General features: G+C 54.1%; 4 protein-coding genes across 4 annotated transcripts; 2 read left to right on the forward strand and 2 right to left on the reverse strand.

The window, feature by feature from the left end:
• Window positions 1-661: 661 nt before the first annotated feature.
• Window positions 662-1,174, reverse strand: HRG_10058 (beta-1,3-glucanase domain-containing protein; the record flags this gene model as incomplete). Its single annotated transcript, XM_044868529.1, has 1 exon — window positions 662-1,174. The coding sequence occupies one exon, from the start codon at window positions 1,172-1,174 to the stop codon at window positions 662-664; it is 513 nt and encodes a 170-aa protein (XP_044716526.1).
• Window positions 1,175-2,509: 1,335 nt separating this feature from the next.
• Window positions 2,510-3,905, reverse strand: HRG_10059 (uncharacterized protein; the record flags this gene model as incomplete). Its single annotated transcript, XM_044868530.1, has 5 exons — window positions 2,510-2,547; window positions 2,635-2,669; window positions 2,734-2,757; window positions 2,809-3,063; window positions 3,118-3,905. The coding sequence occupies 5 exons, from the start codon at window positions 3,903-3,905 to the stop codon at window positions 2,510-2,512; spliced, it is 1,140 nt and encodes a 379-aa protein (XP_044716527.1).
• A 1,475-nt stretch (window positions 3,906-5,380) lies between these two features.
• HRG_10060 (uncharacterized protein) lies at window positions 5,381-5,992 on the forward strand (the record flags this gene model as incomplete). Its single annotated transcript, XM_044868531.1, has 1 exon — window positions 5,381-5,992. The coding sequence occupies one exon, from the start codon at window positions 5,381-5,383 to the stop codon at window positions 5,990-5,992; it is 612 nt and encodes a 203-aa protein (XP_044716528.1).
• Window positions 5,993-11,113: 5,121 nt separating this feature from the next.
• Window positions 11,114-13,530, forward strand: HRG_10061 (kinase; the record flags this gene model as incomplete). The annotated part of the gene is made up of 5 exons (XM_044868532.1): window positions 11,114-11,258; window positions 11,306-11,520; window positions 11,599-11,848; window positions 11,903-12,067; window positions 12,146-13,530. The coding sequence occupies 5 exons, from the start codon at window positions 11,114-11,116 to the stop codon at window positions 13,528-13,530; spliced, it is 2,160 nt and encodes a 719-aa protein (XP_044716529.1).
• Window positions 13,531-17,462: the final 3,932 nt, after the last annotated feature.

Here is a 17,462-nt window from a genome sequence, read left to right on the forward strand (position 1 = left end):
CTTGTCCTATTGTGCGGTTCTGGCTTCTTACTCGGCTGGGGGGATGGGCGCGGCATACTCCGCATCTTGCAAGCGCTCTTGCTCTTAGTTGCGAGGGCATGCAACGACAATTTCATACTCGATGTAGTCGGCCGGCTTGTGCTGTGACGAGTCGGCTTGCAAGTCGTCGGACTTACCGCTAAAGACTGGTGTATAGCGAAAAGCTTCAATGGCAATATGCCTTTTGTCCTTTTGCTCCCGTGCAGATGTAGAGCGCTTCTGTCGTGTAGTGCTTCAACCACTTTGCGCTTCATGCTGGGAGAGTCATGTGGAGTGATTGCCAAGGAGTCACAAAAGGGTCGATGCCACTGCTCATCATTGTCACGAGATTGTCATTCAGGCAGGCTTGAGCAGTAAACAGAGAGTTTTTTAAAACTTTGAGCTGGTGAGAGTGATTCTAAGCATGAACAACAGAGAAAAGATTGGATGCACTCTTTCGTGCGACAGCCCACCCTGATCTTGCAGCGCAGCCGCAGGTGGGTGGCAGTCCTCCGGCATCGAGACAGAAAAACAAGCTGCCACCCAAAGCTCCATCAGATCGTACCAATCAACTCACGCGTGTCCGGAATTCGACCAACATCGCACCAATCAAACTTGCAAGTCAACCGATGAATGCAACCCGTCAGCCGTCCAGGGGCTTCCCGACGCCAATGGTCAGCTCCCTCGGGTTGGGAGCGTTGACAAAGCCCGACTGGTCCGGCTGGTCGCGGGAGGCGCCGACGTCGTCATAGGGAAACGCATAGCCGCGGCCGCCGACGCTCGTCTCGTGGCAGGCGCGGGCGTAATGATTGGTGACGGCGTGGCCGTAGTACAGCTTGACCTTTTCGCCCTCGGGCTGCTGCGCGTTGTCGAGCAGCGTCGAGCGGTTCAGCGCCGCCGCCAGCCGCGCCCCGATGTTGAGCTGCTCGCCCGTCACGCCCGGGCCGCCCACAAACGGGCCCGTGCTGCAGCTGAAGACGTCGCTCGTCCCAAAGGAGACGGCGCCAAACGTCAGCTTCTCGCCCGCCTCGACGCGGCCCTTGACCTGGCCCCAGATGGACTGCGTGTCCACGGTCAAGTCCTCCTTGCTGTACTTGGCCCACACCGCGTCCACGTATGGCTGGTAGAAGCCGTCGAAGAGGCCCGGGTGCAGCATCTCGCCAGCCACGGGGCTGTCCTACCTACGTCCCAGAGACTCTGGAACCTCACGGATGTCAGCCTCGAGGAGGAAGACGATACTACAGAACACCGCTGCTAACCCGTGCCTCAAAGTGCATGAGGTGTTCCGTGACAATCTCCCTTCACCGTTCTACAGATGAGGATACACGGTCAGATCCCAGTCACAAGCTTGGCATGCCACCATGCGACAAAATGGGATGGGACAGTACGAACCATGCATTGTGCAGACACTCTTGCCCGGCAGGATGGAATACTTCGACCTTGAGCCGGTTGGTACGCCAGACGTCGCAGGTTGCTCATAAATGCACTAAAGACCGAACATGCAAAATTCGAACCGATTCAGGTCAAGTCAACACCGAAGCGGACGATAGCTTCTCGCAGGAGGCAGACATGGCCGGCCAGAGTGACTGAGGAGCAGACTAACAGGATGTTGCCACGTGCCGAGTGTCCTGTCGTCCGGGTAAAGTCGCATTCCCACTACCTCAGGTGAGTTTTACCGTGAGAGCGCCCAAAATGGACATACGGGACCCAGGATAGGAACGTCGCCTGTCTTGTGTTGGGCCTTCCACATAGCACCACAATTCTCCCTTCTCTCAGGTAATTTTCTTCTCGGGCGGAGGAACGGGCGTCCTGTTCATCGGCCACATCATTGTGCGCTCCATCTTGGGTTACAACTGCGTGAGTGTCGCTTCCGCCGATATATGCACGCTCTCGTTCTCGAAGAGCTCTCACGGCTCGATGCAGCCCTCGACATATAGCCGTGTCAGTCATGCCTTCGTCCCTGAGCGTCTCATATAGGACCCGCGCCACATCAACACAGTGCTCATCCCAAACTTCCCACAATGTTCCAACGACGTGTCGAAGCCGGCGAGTTGGCAGGCGCTGGTGAGATGGATAGCCTCCTCGGCAAACCTCTCCACCTCATTTGCGCCAGTTGAGCAGGCAGACAGGTAGGCAAGGAATGGTGAGCTTTCTTGAATACTGTGGTCGCGGAGATCCGCAACAGTCAATGGGCTCTCCTCCCAGTCGTCCAACAGCAGCGAGCTTTTCGACGGTTCAGTGGGATCAGTGTTCCGGTGGCCGGCAAAATGAAATATTGTGCATGAGCTAAGGTGTGCCAGAACATTTTGTCGGCGTCCTGGTGGCATGACTGGTTTCAATCTCAGCGAAGGGCAGAGACCATTGAGCATTTCCACTTCGTGTGTGGCAAAGGGAAGCGCAAATTGGCCAGGCGTCTCTTCCATAGCAAGGAGCAAGGCAGCTCCTGGCACAAGTTGTGTGGAATCTAGATCATTTTGCCGTCTCCGGTCCATTAGCGCCTTGATGGACGTTCCGTAAGATGAGATGACTCTGTGGAGCACGGAATCGCTGGACCCTTTGACATGCCGTCCTGCCGCATGGAATGGTAGCTGGCTGAGTTGCCCTGTAAGAATCCACCAAACATGAGGCCAATCGTCATTTGAGGGAGGTTGCTTGAAGCCTAGGGCGTCCATAATAGGACACGCGGCGACTATCAATAGCCACTCTAGAACTGACAATCCTTCAGATGAGTTGGATGATCTTAGACGTTTGACGTTTCTCTTGGCGTCTTGCAGATTCAAGTTTGGCAACTGCAACGCCTTGATATCATGTAGGTCAACAATGAATGCGTCACACCACAAGGAATGGGCGTTAATAACAACGATGGGGTCTAGACGTGCCGCGGTCATCAACTGCTCGGCCGCGGGCGGGTGCAAAAAGTCCTCGAATCCAGGGTGAGTGCGAATCTCGTGAACAACTTCGTTGAACCGGATCTCTGCTTCACGGTGCCGTTCTAGCTGCGATTCCTGGGAAAGTGGGCTCTCACGAGAGGTCGGGAGCATTGTCCTGTCAGCGGGTGAGTCCAGCTCATCCCTCAGGGATTTAAACTCTGCTGCTAACCCGGGATGCTGCTCTTCCAGGTCTGAGACGTCCGTACGCATCTCCAACAAGAGACTGGCAATAACGCCACGACCGAGTTCAAGGAGCTCCAGGGCATGATGAGCCTCCTTTCCCGCATTCAAGGCCGTAGCCGCGGCCATGGAAGACAAGCCAGCAAAATCTGAAAGCATGTGCTGCTTGTCGGCATTCTGCAGGGATCGTGGGCTCACGGTCGGGAGGAGCCTTGCGGCTTCCTCCAGCAGCTGACTTGATTCATCCCAATTCAACCGTCGGGTAAGAATGCTAGCGGCCTTCCAAGCCAGATGAATACGTTTAGACGGGGGAGCGACTTCGCAACGCCAACCATCTTTGTACGAGGACAGGGCGCGGTCCAGATCGTCCATGGAACCGGTGCGCTCAAATCGCCTGCCGAGGCGGTTTCTAAGGTTGTTCAACCACCCAGCTCGATCGGGGTGGTCCTGAGGCGTGGCATCCACTGCCATATGCGCAACCTCGGTGGCGTGGTCCAGATCGTCCATGGAATCGGTGCGCTCGAATCGGCTGCCGAGATTGTTTCCAAGGTTGCTCAACCGCCTAGCAAGATCGGGGTGGTCCTGAGGCGTGGCAGCCACTGCCATATCAGCGACCTCGATGGCGTGGTCCAGATCGTCCATGGAATCGGTGCGCTCGAATCGCCTGCCGAGATTGTTTCCAAGGTTGCTCAACCGCCTAGCAAGATCGGGGTGGTCCTGAGGCGTGGCAGCCACTGCCATATCAGCAACCTCGACGGCGCGGCTCAGATCGTCCATGGAACCGATGCGCTCGAATCGCCTGGCCAAGGGATCTGATAGCAAGTTGGATGTCACAGGTGGTCTGGCTTTGGTGGGCGGTCAGCGGATTACCCCGCAGATTACCGCCGATTACCGCGCTGCCCTTGACGTCACCTCCGCCGGGTTGATGTCATCTTCAGAGCGCCATAAAGCGCGAAAGGCGGAACCAGGTGGCAAAAATGGCCCTAGGCGTAGCGGGAGGGAAAACCCTCGAAGGAATCAGAGGCCGCTCGCGCGCGGCTTGGCTTCAGGGAGGAAAACCAACCGCAGCTAGCTGCTGGTATCCCTCTTGCGTCGTGGGTTCTGTTGGCGCGCGAGGGCAAAGCAGAAACACGCTCGCGAGCGAAGATGAACTCTCCTAAAGTCTTCGGTCGTGCCCCCCGACAGAGAGGAGTTAGGGCCCCGGTAAGGCCCTGAAGGCGGGAGTGTGGCCGGGTAGCCTGCACGCGACGATGGGCTCCACAATTTCATCCAGCCAAGGAGAATCCCATCAAACTGGTGCGGGCACGAGCAAGGCCCACACCACCAAGTGGTAGTGTCTGCCGTCCCGTCCCTGTGCCCGCGCCGCGCCCTTCTTGGCACACTCCTCCTCCATCGCTTTTCGGCCCATCGGAACCCGCGTTTTTAGGTCAGTTCAGGGACGGACCCGAAGCCTAGCCTGATTTGGTTGAAGGTAGTGGACACAGCCCGTATTTCTCAACTTCACGAATGAGCCATCTGGTATCCTAACTTGAATGGTACAGAAAATGCCGCATCACTTTGATGCTGCTGATTCGGCGGTGTTCTTTCGTCCTGTCCATCGTTGCAAAAGTTCCAGACCTGCAACATTCATGTACTTCGCACGAGTGCATATCGGGCCAAGCCGAAGGTGTGGTGGAATGGCGCACCCGTCTGCAATGGTACGTTTTGGCAAATTAATTAAGCAGTGTGGCCAGCTGGCCAATAAGGCCGGCCCTGCCTGCTGATATATGTAGCCGTATACCACGTCGCTACAGTGGTTCCAATCGCGTCCTAATCGCACAGTAGACTTTGGGGGGGTCACGGCGGAAATCACATAACTATAAGAGCACAATCGACCGAGTTTGCCGGGCCGGGTCGCGATCACATTACGTTGGCCCACTATCACGGAGAACTCCCTACGTACACCCGCTTCACCAGTGTCGCGACCAATAGCTCGAAAAACTTCTTCACCCACGCCGAATTTAGCGCGCCACGCAATGGGTGCTACTTTCATTTTCACAAGTTCACCCTTCCTTCCAAGCCAAGTAGCTTTAGCAAGCTTCGTCCCAGACATCCGCCATCCCCACCAGGATTCTGTGAGACCCTACGCGGTCAAGCCTACAGACTATTCCATTCAGCCAGATGAAGATTTTGAAGGGCTCATGAGCACTGGGTCGAGGAGCTTTTTTAAAGTTTTTGCGACCAAATTTACGGCCCTCTCGTTCGAGAACGACATGGCCAGCATGCTACATGTCGCTGCTCGAAAGGGGAACATCTATTCGCTTAACAATCCCAATAGCCTCTTTGAGGATGCAGCTTTTGGGCAGGAGACAGGGCAAAGCATCCAGATCTGGCTTGAGGCTTGCAAACGGCGCAAGTTGAACCCTCGCTTCGTGACTGCATTCCGCACATTTACAGACGCAAAATTGTCTCGTGGCCAGCAGAGCTCCGTCAGCGGCTCAGGAAAGGCCACGATACCAGTTAGCACCGCGCAGGGAGACCCCTCTGGCGCGGCTGATATTGAGGCCGAAGCTGGTCATGAAACGCACAGTGATGCGAAGGGCGATATGATGACACCGGGTGAGCGCGTCTACGCGATATGCTACCGCAAGATCAACATCTCCCGCCGTAAAGGCAAACTCATGCCTTCACTTGAGCCAAAAAACAAATGGGAACCATTCGCGACAACCCGTGGCGAGTCACCGGAAGAATATTTCCAGGCTGACTTATTGGACGCAGACGATACCGACGGATGCGAGGTACATGAGTTGAAGAACCGGGGAGGACGGAAGATTTACTTTGGCATTTTGGAGCCGTCGTATGAAAAGGCAGACTGTTGCGATTGAACTTGCTTCTATTCAATTCTGTCTGACAGCTCTCAACATACATATATACATAGTGGCACGTCCGTGCCACTACCCAGTGACTCACCACTTGTAACTGCTGCCTAAACATGTCTTGGTCCATGTCTCATATCAAGTCAACACAGACGAAGAAGGTGCATAGTTTCGTAACAAGCTGCAACTTGTTAAATGACTTCATCCAAGCTGCATCTTCGCCCCTGCCTTCAAATTTCTCGTAAATATTTTCAGCGTGCTCTTGGGATTCTCACAGCCCTGCAATGACATGCCTGTCCTTCATCCACACCGTCAATGTCGGCGTTTTGCGTCGCGGCCTGTATATTCTATGAGTGAAAGGGTCGACGCGTCCCCCTAAGTCAAGGGATGCTGGTACATTACATGCCCTCGCACCTACCCTAAGGCTCCTTCGCTGATCGGCGGAACACCTTCATCTACTACCCTCACCGATCGCGGCAGTCAATCGTGCAATAGGTAGAGAATTCGACCAGTTCGTCAAGATGGCGAAGGCGAGCTCGTTCTTTGGGACGATCTGCCCTCGCCACTAGGCGGCTGCACCTCCTCCCCTCCTTTCTCATTCTCTTTTGTGTGTTTTCTCTCCCGACTCGGCCAGGCAGAGGGTGATGTAACACCCTTTGTCCGCCCGGGCCAATCGAGCTGCTTTGCAGCTACTTCTCTCTCCCGAACACGGCCACGTAAGGCCGATTTGAAAGACAACGTTGTCGCGCCTGAACGTCCCGCTGACGGGCAGCAGGCTGAACATAGAAGCGCCTCTGAGCCGATGAAATGCAGGATGGTGGTTTGTTTATTCTCTGTGAAAGGGGCAAGGTGGCTCTCATTTCGTTTCGCATTTTGTGGGCCGGCCCCACACCTGTATCGATAAGAGGAGTATAATCTTCCAGCAGCTCTGCACGTCCTGTGCCCCGTCTCGGGGACCTGAGCGACCCAAAGGTCGTTGGACGAAAAATACAACAACAACAACAACGGAACACCTTCATCTCCTATCAATCTTCGCGTCTTTGGAGGGCGAGAATTCTTCCGCCTTCTCTCGGCTGCGTCGATGATAGCCTGCTGCGGCTCTTTGCCTGACTCAACGATGCCCGCACGGCGTCCGCAAATGCCTCATTCAACGCCCGTCCCTTTCACATGCTAGCTCAGCTCTTATATCACCCGGTGCTGTCCATTGATGGTTTCATTTTGCTCGAGAACCGCTCGGCTTGGCCTCTGGATCTCTTGACGGGACGCGTTCAGCAGGTTCAAGGTCATCTGGAGCATCGTCTTGCATTCCTGACGCTGTCGTTGCTGCTGCTGCCGACCCTCCGCCGCTCGACCGCACCATTGGTCGTGGCCTCATTTGACGTCGCACACGTTGCGATTCTGGCACTTCGCGTCGTCCTATCCGCTAATTCTTCAAGCTGTCGCGTGGTGTCGCGGATCTTTCTGTTGACTTGATATGAGACATGGACCAAGACATGTTTAGGCAGCAGTTACAAGTGGTGAGTCACTGGATAGTGGCACGGACGTGCCACTATGTATATATGTATGTTGAGAGCTGTCAGACAGAATTGAATAGAAGTAAGTTCAATCGCAACACTTTCTGCTAGGCTTCGCGACGCGACGCGATCATTTCGTGGGCGTTGGAGGGGGCTCTTCTATGATGGAGCTCCTCAACTCTCTCGTCTATGTGCTCACACTCCTCAGTCGTGCGATCAAACTTTTCGCTGAACGAAGACCTCTAGGGATCCCCTATCGACCGATCTTCAATATCATCCATTCACCCAGGCAACAAAATGCTCGTGATTCGCGGGGCTGTTTGGTAATCACATCATAAAAGTAGTAGGTCACTTCGGCTAAAAGTCGGCCAAGCGAGACAAGGGGTGTACGTGGCTATCTGCTCTGGCGAGAACGAGGATGGCAAGCCACAGCAGTGCGAATACGTATTCTCTCACCTTTCTCGCCGTGCTATTGCCCCTTTACCTCACTCAATGTCGTGACAAGTGGTCTGCGGCTTAGCAGTCTTGAACGCACTTGGGTTGGTGCGTTGAGGCCGGGCTGGCCAGCCGCCGTGCAAAAAAGCCCATTATTACCCGTTGATCTTGGTGTGGGGCCACAGCAGCCCAACTAAGTGTCTTCGCCACTTAGTTGGCCCAAAAAATCCGGCACAGCCCAAAAAATCCGGCACAGCAGGGTCCTCAATTTGGGGTGCAAAATCAAGGAAATTCTACGCTTCGCTTCATGGTGCCGTCAATGCGACTTCAAATAGCTAAAATATACATGTGATCAATAGCTGCGGATCACCTAAAGACGCAAGTAACAACGAAAAGTGAAAAAATCACGTCTTTGGGCCTATTTAGGAGCTGCCGCCTTCCAGTCGAAGAGATAGGAAGACCGCGTTTGTGAGTCCAAATAGACGTATTATGTAGTAATTTCGCCTGTTGTGCGTCTCTGAGAGCTATTTTATCCATACCTGTGTTCCTGGAGCGTCTGCTGTATCTTGTTGGACGATCGGGTGCGCGGTCGAGGGCATGGTGTATCGACTACCGCTTCAACCGCTGCTAACGGCGGCGATGAGGGTATATTCTCTTGCGTGTCGAGTAAATTGTCCTCGTCTTCATCGTCGGCGCCATCCTCACTATGTTTGTCAAGATCGAGGCCTGTGAAATAGACGGTATCGTCACTGCCGGGCAACGACGACATATCTGTAAGTGGGCGAGGTCGGGTCGCTGCGCGCGCCCTGACATCTCTGGCGGAGTTATTTCTCTTCGTGGTATCATAGAAAAGGATTCCTTGGATGGCTCTTTGAGCTCCCGCATGAGGGTATCGCAACTTTGCTCCAGAGTGTAGAACTCAACGTCTCGTCCCGTAAACTCTAGCCAGGGCTTAAAGTTCAATGTCTTGACTCTGCCATTGACTAACTGCTTCTTCCCGACTTTATAGTCTTCTCGGATCTTCTGCATCTCTCCACGAACTCGTTTAAGATGCATCCTTATCTCCTGGCGCGTTTGAAGCCGGGTTTGCTTTGCCTGGAGCTCCTCATACTCCCGGGTGATGTCGGCCATGCTGGAGCTCGTGATAAACTCTCCGCGCGGCCTGACAATCTTGCCTCTCTTCATTCGATTCGCATACGCCTGGGTTCGGCTATTCTTATCGCTGACTATGCCCTGGGAATGTGACGCCATCGCGATAGACTCGGTGTTCACTTTCGCAAGAACCCGCAAGTTTTCTCGTGATGGCGAGCTCATGAGGGGCCCATACCGTTGCCGGATATCATTGAGGGCATCCGCGGCGACTTGGAAACGCGTCTCCGAGGGTAGGAGCGAGGCGTATGCAGGATTGATCGGCTGCTGTTGTCGTAGCTGCTCGTGGAGGATCTTGGTGATCACCGGCGCTGGGTCGACAGGAAAGAGGCCTGTTTTTCAAATGCCGCCATAATGTTATGCCGCGTGAAGCCAGCCTCATATACGTCCTGAAAAGCTGTGAGGAAGTTGACCCGCGAAAATGATATGTTGCCTTCTGCGAGCGACTTCGAAGCGCTTTCTGATGTGCTTACTTTAGTGGCTGGAATACCCCAACATCAAGCGGCTGCATGAGGTGGGTGGAATGTGGAGGAAAATAGCAATGATGATATCAAACTTGATACAATACTCAGCAAAGTCAAGGGTGGTATGCCCTGTAAAGCCATCCACAACAAGCAATCGGTAGATCTTCTCGTCGTCAGGCCGTTGGTTTGGCGGCGCCTCCACGCGACTCATCCCCATGTTGGGGCGCCGAAGATGCTCGTCACAGCCGAACCACTCTTCCAGCGAATTTCCTGACTGTTTTGCTTGCGCTGACGATGCCCAAGACCAGCAGTTGAAATGCCTTGCCCACTCAAGGTGTATCTCTGCGTTGGAAAAGCCAGTTGGCGACTGGGCAAACCGTACGCCTGTCATGATGTCGATGCCGGCCCAGTTGGTGGTAGGGTAATGTTGGAAAACAAGCCAGGGTGGAAGAGAGTCCCCCACTGCGTTAACTGAGGCAATTACCGTGCAGGATTCTCGGTTTGCTGGGTCTAAAACTCGGGGCCGGGTGCTCTTGACTCTAGTGGTGCGCGTGATGAGAACTTGGATGCGTTCTCGCAGGCACCCAATGCGTATTCCGGCCTCGTCTTCATTCCAGATCTCTGAACTGCCAATACGGTAGCTGGTGATGATTTCTCGAAGCTTTGAGTAGAAAAATTCGACTTCTTCTACCCCGTGGGCTTCAAAGGACTTCCGGGCTCGTTCAACTGCTTTGAGATACGTCTTCGCGATCGCAGGATGACTTCCACGCCAATTGTCAAGCCAACTTGACGAGACCGGGCGGGCATTGGGATCTCGACGCATTCTTATTGCATTTGCAACAGCTTCAAGTTGCTCTCTCGTGGCGGGCATGCCGGTGCGTTCCATCCACTGTACATACGCAACCAGGGCGTCGTCTTCGTCCTCCGTCAGCGCCAATGGACGCCCTGGAGCACGGGAAAGGGGTTTCTTATGAAATTAATGGCTCTCTGTACGGATGAGCTCTTCACATTGTAACGGATGGCCGCATCTCGCACGGAAAGAGGCGTTCTTTTGGTGTTGTTGAGCGACGAACATCGGCTCTGGGGTCGCGACGAGACGCCAGAACGGCTTTGCTGCCTCCAGGGTAGCCATGTTATCTGTCATAATGTATTCCGGCAAAATATACGTAAATAAAGTCAAGTTGCGCGAGAAAACGCGGTTGAGATGCATAGGGTTGACGTTTTGGAGGTGGGCTGCTGTGCCGGATTTTTTGGGCTGTGCCGGATTTTTTGGGCCAACTAAGTGGCGAAGACACTTAGTTGGGCTGCTGTGGCCCCACACCAAGATCAACGGGTAATAAAGTGTGCGTCTTGTACTACACCCCTTACCCCTGGGTTGCGGGGAAAGTCTACAGCGAGGCTACGAAGTAACGCTTACTCGTGTCATAACCGCGCAAGGCTGATAGTGCGGCACTAGAAGCGCTCCGCCACTGCCCCAAACCTGACCTGTTGGCCAGACGCGCTTTTTACCCAGCAAAATCTCAACACTCCCTTCCATCCGGACACATTGCAACGACGAGGCGGCCGCCATGACGGATCAAAACCGCTCAAAGATCATCGAGGATTTTCCCATTGGAAATGGCCTTGACGTCTTCCGTGCTTCGTTCGGTTCGATCTGTGATGGCAGTAGCATCCTGCGGTCCCCAGACGCGCTTGATGAGCTAGGTCGAGAAGGCACGTCTCACTACCCCGTCCCTTGCACTTCTCTAACCAGTTCGAAGATATCCAAACCCTCACACTTGATCTCCTTTCGGCACTCCAATCACTTCGTGCTTCGCGTCTCCTTTGCTCCGCCGGTAGGGACAGGAACTTGTACGGCGACTTGCTACGGCTCAACTCGGCTGTCAACTCCTGCGAGTTCGATGTCGACCGTATCAAACCGCTGTTGAATGTGGCGCTCGCCGACAAACCTGATGATTCTCTCATTTGGAACCGGGTCTACAGCGCAGTCGCCGAATCCACCCCGCCTCCCCGACCGACACTCTCGTCGATCCAACAAACGCCGTTGAGTCAGAACACGAGCGGCCTCGTGAACTCGTCAGAATCCCGCCAGAATGTCGACCCGATCCTTAAGTTGGAGCTCGAACATGTCTATGTCGGACTTCCCAATTTCCACGAAGCCTTCTTTGGAGACGTGCCAGACCTCGACATGGTTTCTGAGGCAGTCTTTCGCAGATGTACAGAAGGCGACAATCCACTCTTCAAGGACGGGTGGAGTGGATGGCCGGCAGGCGCCAAAGAGAGCGATGTGCTGACTTGGTTCGGTGGCCTAATACGGAAGCTAGAAGAATTCGCGGGCGATCGCATTTCGCATCCAGCAGCTCGGCGAAAGCTGCTGGCGCAGCCGAGGACACCACTAGTCGGCTCTACAGGCAAGCGCAGCATGGACATCGGCTTTGTCAATGACGATATCACATATGATCCTAATTCTGAGGATTCGAGATATCGTTGGTCACACATCCTCGTTGCCGGCGAACTGAAAAGCAATCCAAAGGCCGACATAGCATCGATTGCATGGATTGATCTCGCAAGATATGCAAGAGAGGTATTCGCGGCTCAAGGCACCCGTCGCTTCGTCTTGGGCTTTACTCTCTGCGGGTCGCTTATGAGGGTATGGGAGTTTGACCGACTTGGGGGGATCGCCTCCGAACAATTCGACATCAACAAGAAGCATGGTGCGCTGCAGTTTGCGACGGCAATCCTAGGATTTCTGCGAATGAACAAGGAGATGCTTGGGTTTGATCCTACCATTATAGCATCCGGCGGCCAGCAGTATATCGAGATCGAACGAATCGGCAAAACAGAGCGTCTCATCATTGATGATGTTATGAAGCGAGCACGGTGCATTGCCGGTCGGGCGACAACCTGTTGGAGAGCACATCGCAAAGAAGACCCCAAGACCCCGCTCGTTATCAAGGACTCCTGGCAGTACACGGACCGAGACGAAGAGGGTATACTTGTCCAGGAAGCGACTGAGAAAGGTGTCATTAACGTTGCCCGATACTACCACCATGAAACCGTTCGCGTCCGCGATGCGGAAGATGACGTCCAAAGCAATGTTCGAAAGGGACTGGACCTCACTAAAGCTACGAATTATCGATCAGGACGTGCGATGCTGCCATCAGGTGCTGGCGCGTCTAGAGTGTCGCACAAAGGGCGAAGTAGCGGCACTGGCATGAAGCGACCGTCCAGCGAAACTGGCGCCGCTCTGCCGCTGAGCAAAAGATCCGGTTCAACATCTCCGGTCAAGGCAAGCGTGGAAGCCCTCCCGAACCGCGTACACCGGCGGGTCATTCTTCGAGACTACGGGAAGCCGATCTACAAGGCAAGCTGCCGTGTGGCGCTGCTTGCCACCCTGGAGGGCTGCCTTGAAGGTCATCAGTCGTTGCATAAGGCTGGTTTTCTACACAGAGACATCTCCATCAACAACCTTATGATCAACGAGGACAAGGACAACCGATCCTGGCCTTCGTTCTTGATTGACCTTGACCTCGCCATCAAGCAGCAACGAGATGGTGCCTCCGGAGCACAGGGAAAGACTGGCACGAGGGCTTTCATGGCAATCGGGGCGCTCCTGGGCGAGCAACACACGTTCATGCACGACCTCGAATCATTCTTCTGGGTGCTCTTCTGGATATGTATCCACTATGACGCTCAAGGCAACGGCATTGGCCCAACTGGGTTAGATGATTGGAACTACGAGAATAACGATAAATTGGTTGCAGCTAAGAAGGGTGAAATCGCTGACGAGGAAGACTTTCTCAATAAGGCACATAGAAATTTCACACCGTACTATCGGCCATTGATCCCATGGGTCAACAGACTGCGAAGGAGGGTATTCCCAGGCGGTGGGAGGTGGAAGAGGCTGGAGCCAGAGCTCTATTCCTCGATGAAGGAGATCCTTCGCGAAGCCCAGAAGGACCCAGAGGTATTGGCGGAGAGATAGCACCTGTATGATTACGATAGAACTCTATTGGTTCGCAGTTGGCCAGAAGCACGATGGCTATCATTAGGGATTTGCAGGCCGTGTGCTACCTTGGTGTGAGGGAATCACGTCGGGATCGAGATTAGTCATGCGGTCCCAACTGATTGTTCGAATTGAGGGAACCGTATGGGTCGATTCTAGATAACTACAAGACGTAGCGCAAGGAAGCAAGAGAAAGGCAGAAAGGAGCTTCCTTGCTGACAGAATATGAATGGGGTATCACGTGCAATGGCACGTGTTACTTATCAAGCATCAACGCAAGACCCGTGACACTTAGGTGAGGCGAAGCTAACAATTGCGTTGCGTGCTGGAAACAAGCACAGTCTTGCTGAGGCGTCTGCGGCCGCTCCCTTGAGGCAAGGTGCTAAGCCACTCGTACGTTGGCATTGTTCTTCTTCAGCACGATTCCCCGCTTCTCGCTGCCTGTGTCGCCGCCCTTAAGTTGGTAAACGCCTGTCGCTTAGGTACGTACCCGACACATCAGTCATGATTGACGTCTACCGCTAGTGCAGCAACGGCTGCGTTCTCCGTCTCTTCGGTGGCCCGTTGAGGTGCCCTGCCCGCTGAGGAGGCTCCTGTGCAGCGATGAGGGCACCTGGCGCATTTCGCGCTAGATGCGTGGTTCACAGCGTCGGGAACATTGTCAACGATGGCGCGGGGGATGTAGGCCGGCTCGGTACCGTGACAAGGATACTGTACCAGCCGTTGTAGGCCTTTGTGTTGAGATATCGCTCTCGAGCGTGTCGCCAACAAAATATACTGTCTGGGGCGGGCCGGCTAAGCCATGCTCATCGCTGCGCCACTGGCTCAGCAGGCGCGAGGCAAATCAAAGGTCGGGACCTATGGCTTCCCAAGGCGTATGTGCACAGGTGGCCATTTACCAGCCGTTAGGTTGACGAGTTGCTGCGGAGTCGGCCTTTCGCCGTGCCGGAGAGCACACGGTGCGGCATGGTAGATCTTGACGATAGCAATACGAGGAGGAGCACGTGAACAAGGCCAACCCGGACAGCTACGTCAACCAGGCAGATGACGAGCTGGTGTGCGAGGAAAGGAGGTCGAGGCTGTGTGGCGGGACGTGTGCGCGCGGATCGACGCCCTCAGCAGCTGGCACTACAAGCCGGCGCGGGCGCGGGCATGCCCGTGGCGCGGCAGGAGATGTCGCGCGAGGAGCGTGCGAGGCGGCGGTGCAGGAACAAAGAGCGCTTACGCAAGGCCGGCGGCGGCGGCGGTGGAGCAGACGGAGAAGGAGCGGGGGGCGCGAGAGACGGACGAAGATGCGGCGCGAGATGGTGGCGGACCCGAAGAAGGGGCGTCAGGGTCACCAACCGCCGAGGCGAGGTGACGGACGTCAAGGACAACAAGTCAAAAGCGGTCAAGCCTCTCAGGCCCTTTCCCCCCACCATGCTTAGTCTCCTGTGCAAATGGTTATCCCCCCCCTGCGTCGTTAGAAAAGAAAAGAGGCATATCGACAACTAGTCGCGAGCAGACGGGCCAGATAATTGTCATTGTTGGCCGCAAAGCCCCAGTTGCCCGAGAAGCCGTCGGGCGCAAATTTGCCGCAGGGTGCAGCCTGCAACGGTGGGTGGAGATGTCCGGATCGTGGCACAATCATTTTGCTTTCCTTATTGGCGCACACTACGATAAAGCGGGGATGTCACATGCTTGCAACCCCGCCTCCCCTCTTTACCTTTCGGTGGCATCATCGACATCTGGCACATACAACAAAGAGAAACGTTCTTTTCTGTCGAGCGCCCACCTAAATATACCCGACAGATCTTTTCATGGGCGAGCGCGACATTCCAGGTATCCAAGACATAAGACTCTCCTGCCATAATACGACTACTGAGCTCGCGGAGGGCGGCGACATTTACACAGGGATCATAGTGTCCAGACAGAAGCATACCCTTTCGCAAGTTATCTTCGATATGGCGGTAATAAAGTCCAGGATAACGCCAGTATTCACGTCATTTCCAGGCTAACAAAGCTCTGTCTTCTAAGGTCGGCGATGAAGCTCTCGCCGGGAAAGCAGAGAAAGATATAACTCAGGCTTTCCTTCCGACCGCGAACCCTCGAACCATATACTTCAAGGGTTACTACCTTTCGATTTACAATCAGCAGACGGGTGACTACAAGACGCACATTGATAATGAAGTCGCGTCTACAGAATACAAAGGCCATTTCGTCCCTGCAGGATACGGTGTTTATGTCAGGGGGGGTAGTGTGTATTTTCAAGCCTGAGATTACATGGCATGCTGAAGACCGAAGAGGCTTGTGAGACGATAGCCGTCGAAGTTGCCACACCACAGGGTGACAGAGACATCTTGGGTGTTGTCTTTCGGGAATAGAGTCGCCAAGCAGCCCGTTGTTGCGTAGCCCTGATTTCTTTCCCACTTGAAGAGGCGGCTGTTCTGTACGGCCCCTCTAAATGGCTCAGGCAAATCTGCGACAATACTAGCCGGCGCATTCGTGCACATATGCTTCATTTCTGTCGGTACCACGTCAACAAGTAATCACTTGTACATCCCTCGAGACATTACCTCGGTTTTCTTTGGCTGGCGGTGGCGAAGTGACAAGTGGATGCCTTCGTTCTGGCCGCGTGGATGACTGCTGGACTGTCTTGTTCTGGTTGTTATCTGGGATACTCTTGTTTCGAGACAAGAAGAGCGAGTCAGATGCGATCTCAGTAGAGTCGTCGCCACTCTTCGCCGCGATGGCAGTGCCTTGTGTGCCTAGGCTTTTTTGAACACATGATGGCGATTCCAGCCGGCGTCTCTTTCGTGCTCTAGTTTCTCCTGATAACACCGATGTGTCGCCTCGCCCGGTATCTGTATTTTCCTTGGCTTGTCTTGCAGAGGCGTAAATTTTTTGGAATACCTCATTCTTTCCTTTGCAATAGAATGTTAATCGCCTGAAGATCTCTTGGCGATTGATGCAAGAAACATGCTGCGACGTCATATATGCTCGGACGTGCGATGCCTTGAAGGATCGTCGTATCGTCTTCAGTCGCCTCTCGTCGAAAGAGATGGAGCAAAAGCCCAACTCATCCAATGTCAATTTGGAAACCTCCAGGCAAAAGCCACTGTCAGTAACGCCCTCATTGAGCGCTTTGACGAATGTGGAGCATTTTTTGAGAACATTTGACTCCAGTAACGGAGTTTGAAGATGTTTCTTCGTGCGTTCGAAGCACTCAACTGATCTCCTCTGGTACTTTAGGTCATCGATCCGCTTTGCGGCGTCGCCAAGCAGCTCAGGATGACGAAATAGGTCCATACTGCATGCCATTTATTGCTAAACAAGAAATGGGGGTAGTCGGGAAAAAGCTGCTCGCGCCAGGTAATTTGGTGGCGGATGAATATGCGATGAGTTGATTTGCGGCGGCTTGGTCTGGGACGAGGTGTTGGAAATGAAATTAGGATGTGAATTGGTCCAGGGACGATGCGATCAAGTGGGGGGTTTTTAAATGATATGCGTGGCCGATTGATCATGTCTCAATCATCCCGTCCCAGATTATCTTGTCCCAAAGCACTTCCTTCCCCTCAACCCCTCTCCCCCACCCCTCACCGCCCTCCCCCCTCCCTGCACTCTTTCTTTGGTGGCGCTCTAGTTATTGGACTCAATTCAATCAACGTCGAGAGTGGTAGGATGAATTCTGGAGCAGTGAAATCCTAGGGATTGTGTAATAGAAAAGCTTCCGTCTATTACCGATCACAACGAGATCAGCATCGTCAAATTAACCCCCATGTTCTTTCTCCTCCCGCCACATCTTACTGTGCACAGGGAAAGGTCCCCTCCAAGGGTTGTCAGCCGTGCATGGGTGCAACTCAAACCACAGCCGACGGACATACGATTTGTGACCATGACCACGGAACGCGACCTTGCTGTGTTGGTTCACG

The sequence above is a fragment of the Hirsutella rhossiliensis genome (assembly GCF_020360975.1).
Source record: "Hirsutella rhossiliensis strain HR02 chromosome Unknown scaffold00014, whole genome shotgun sequence".
Taxonomy (NCBI): Eukaryota; Fungi; Ascomycota; class Sordariomycetes; order Hypocreales; family Ophiocordycipitaceae; genus Hirsutella; species Hirsutella rhossiliensis.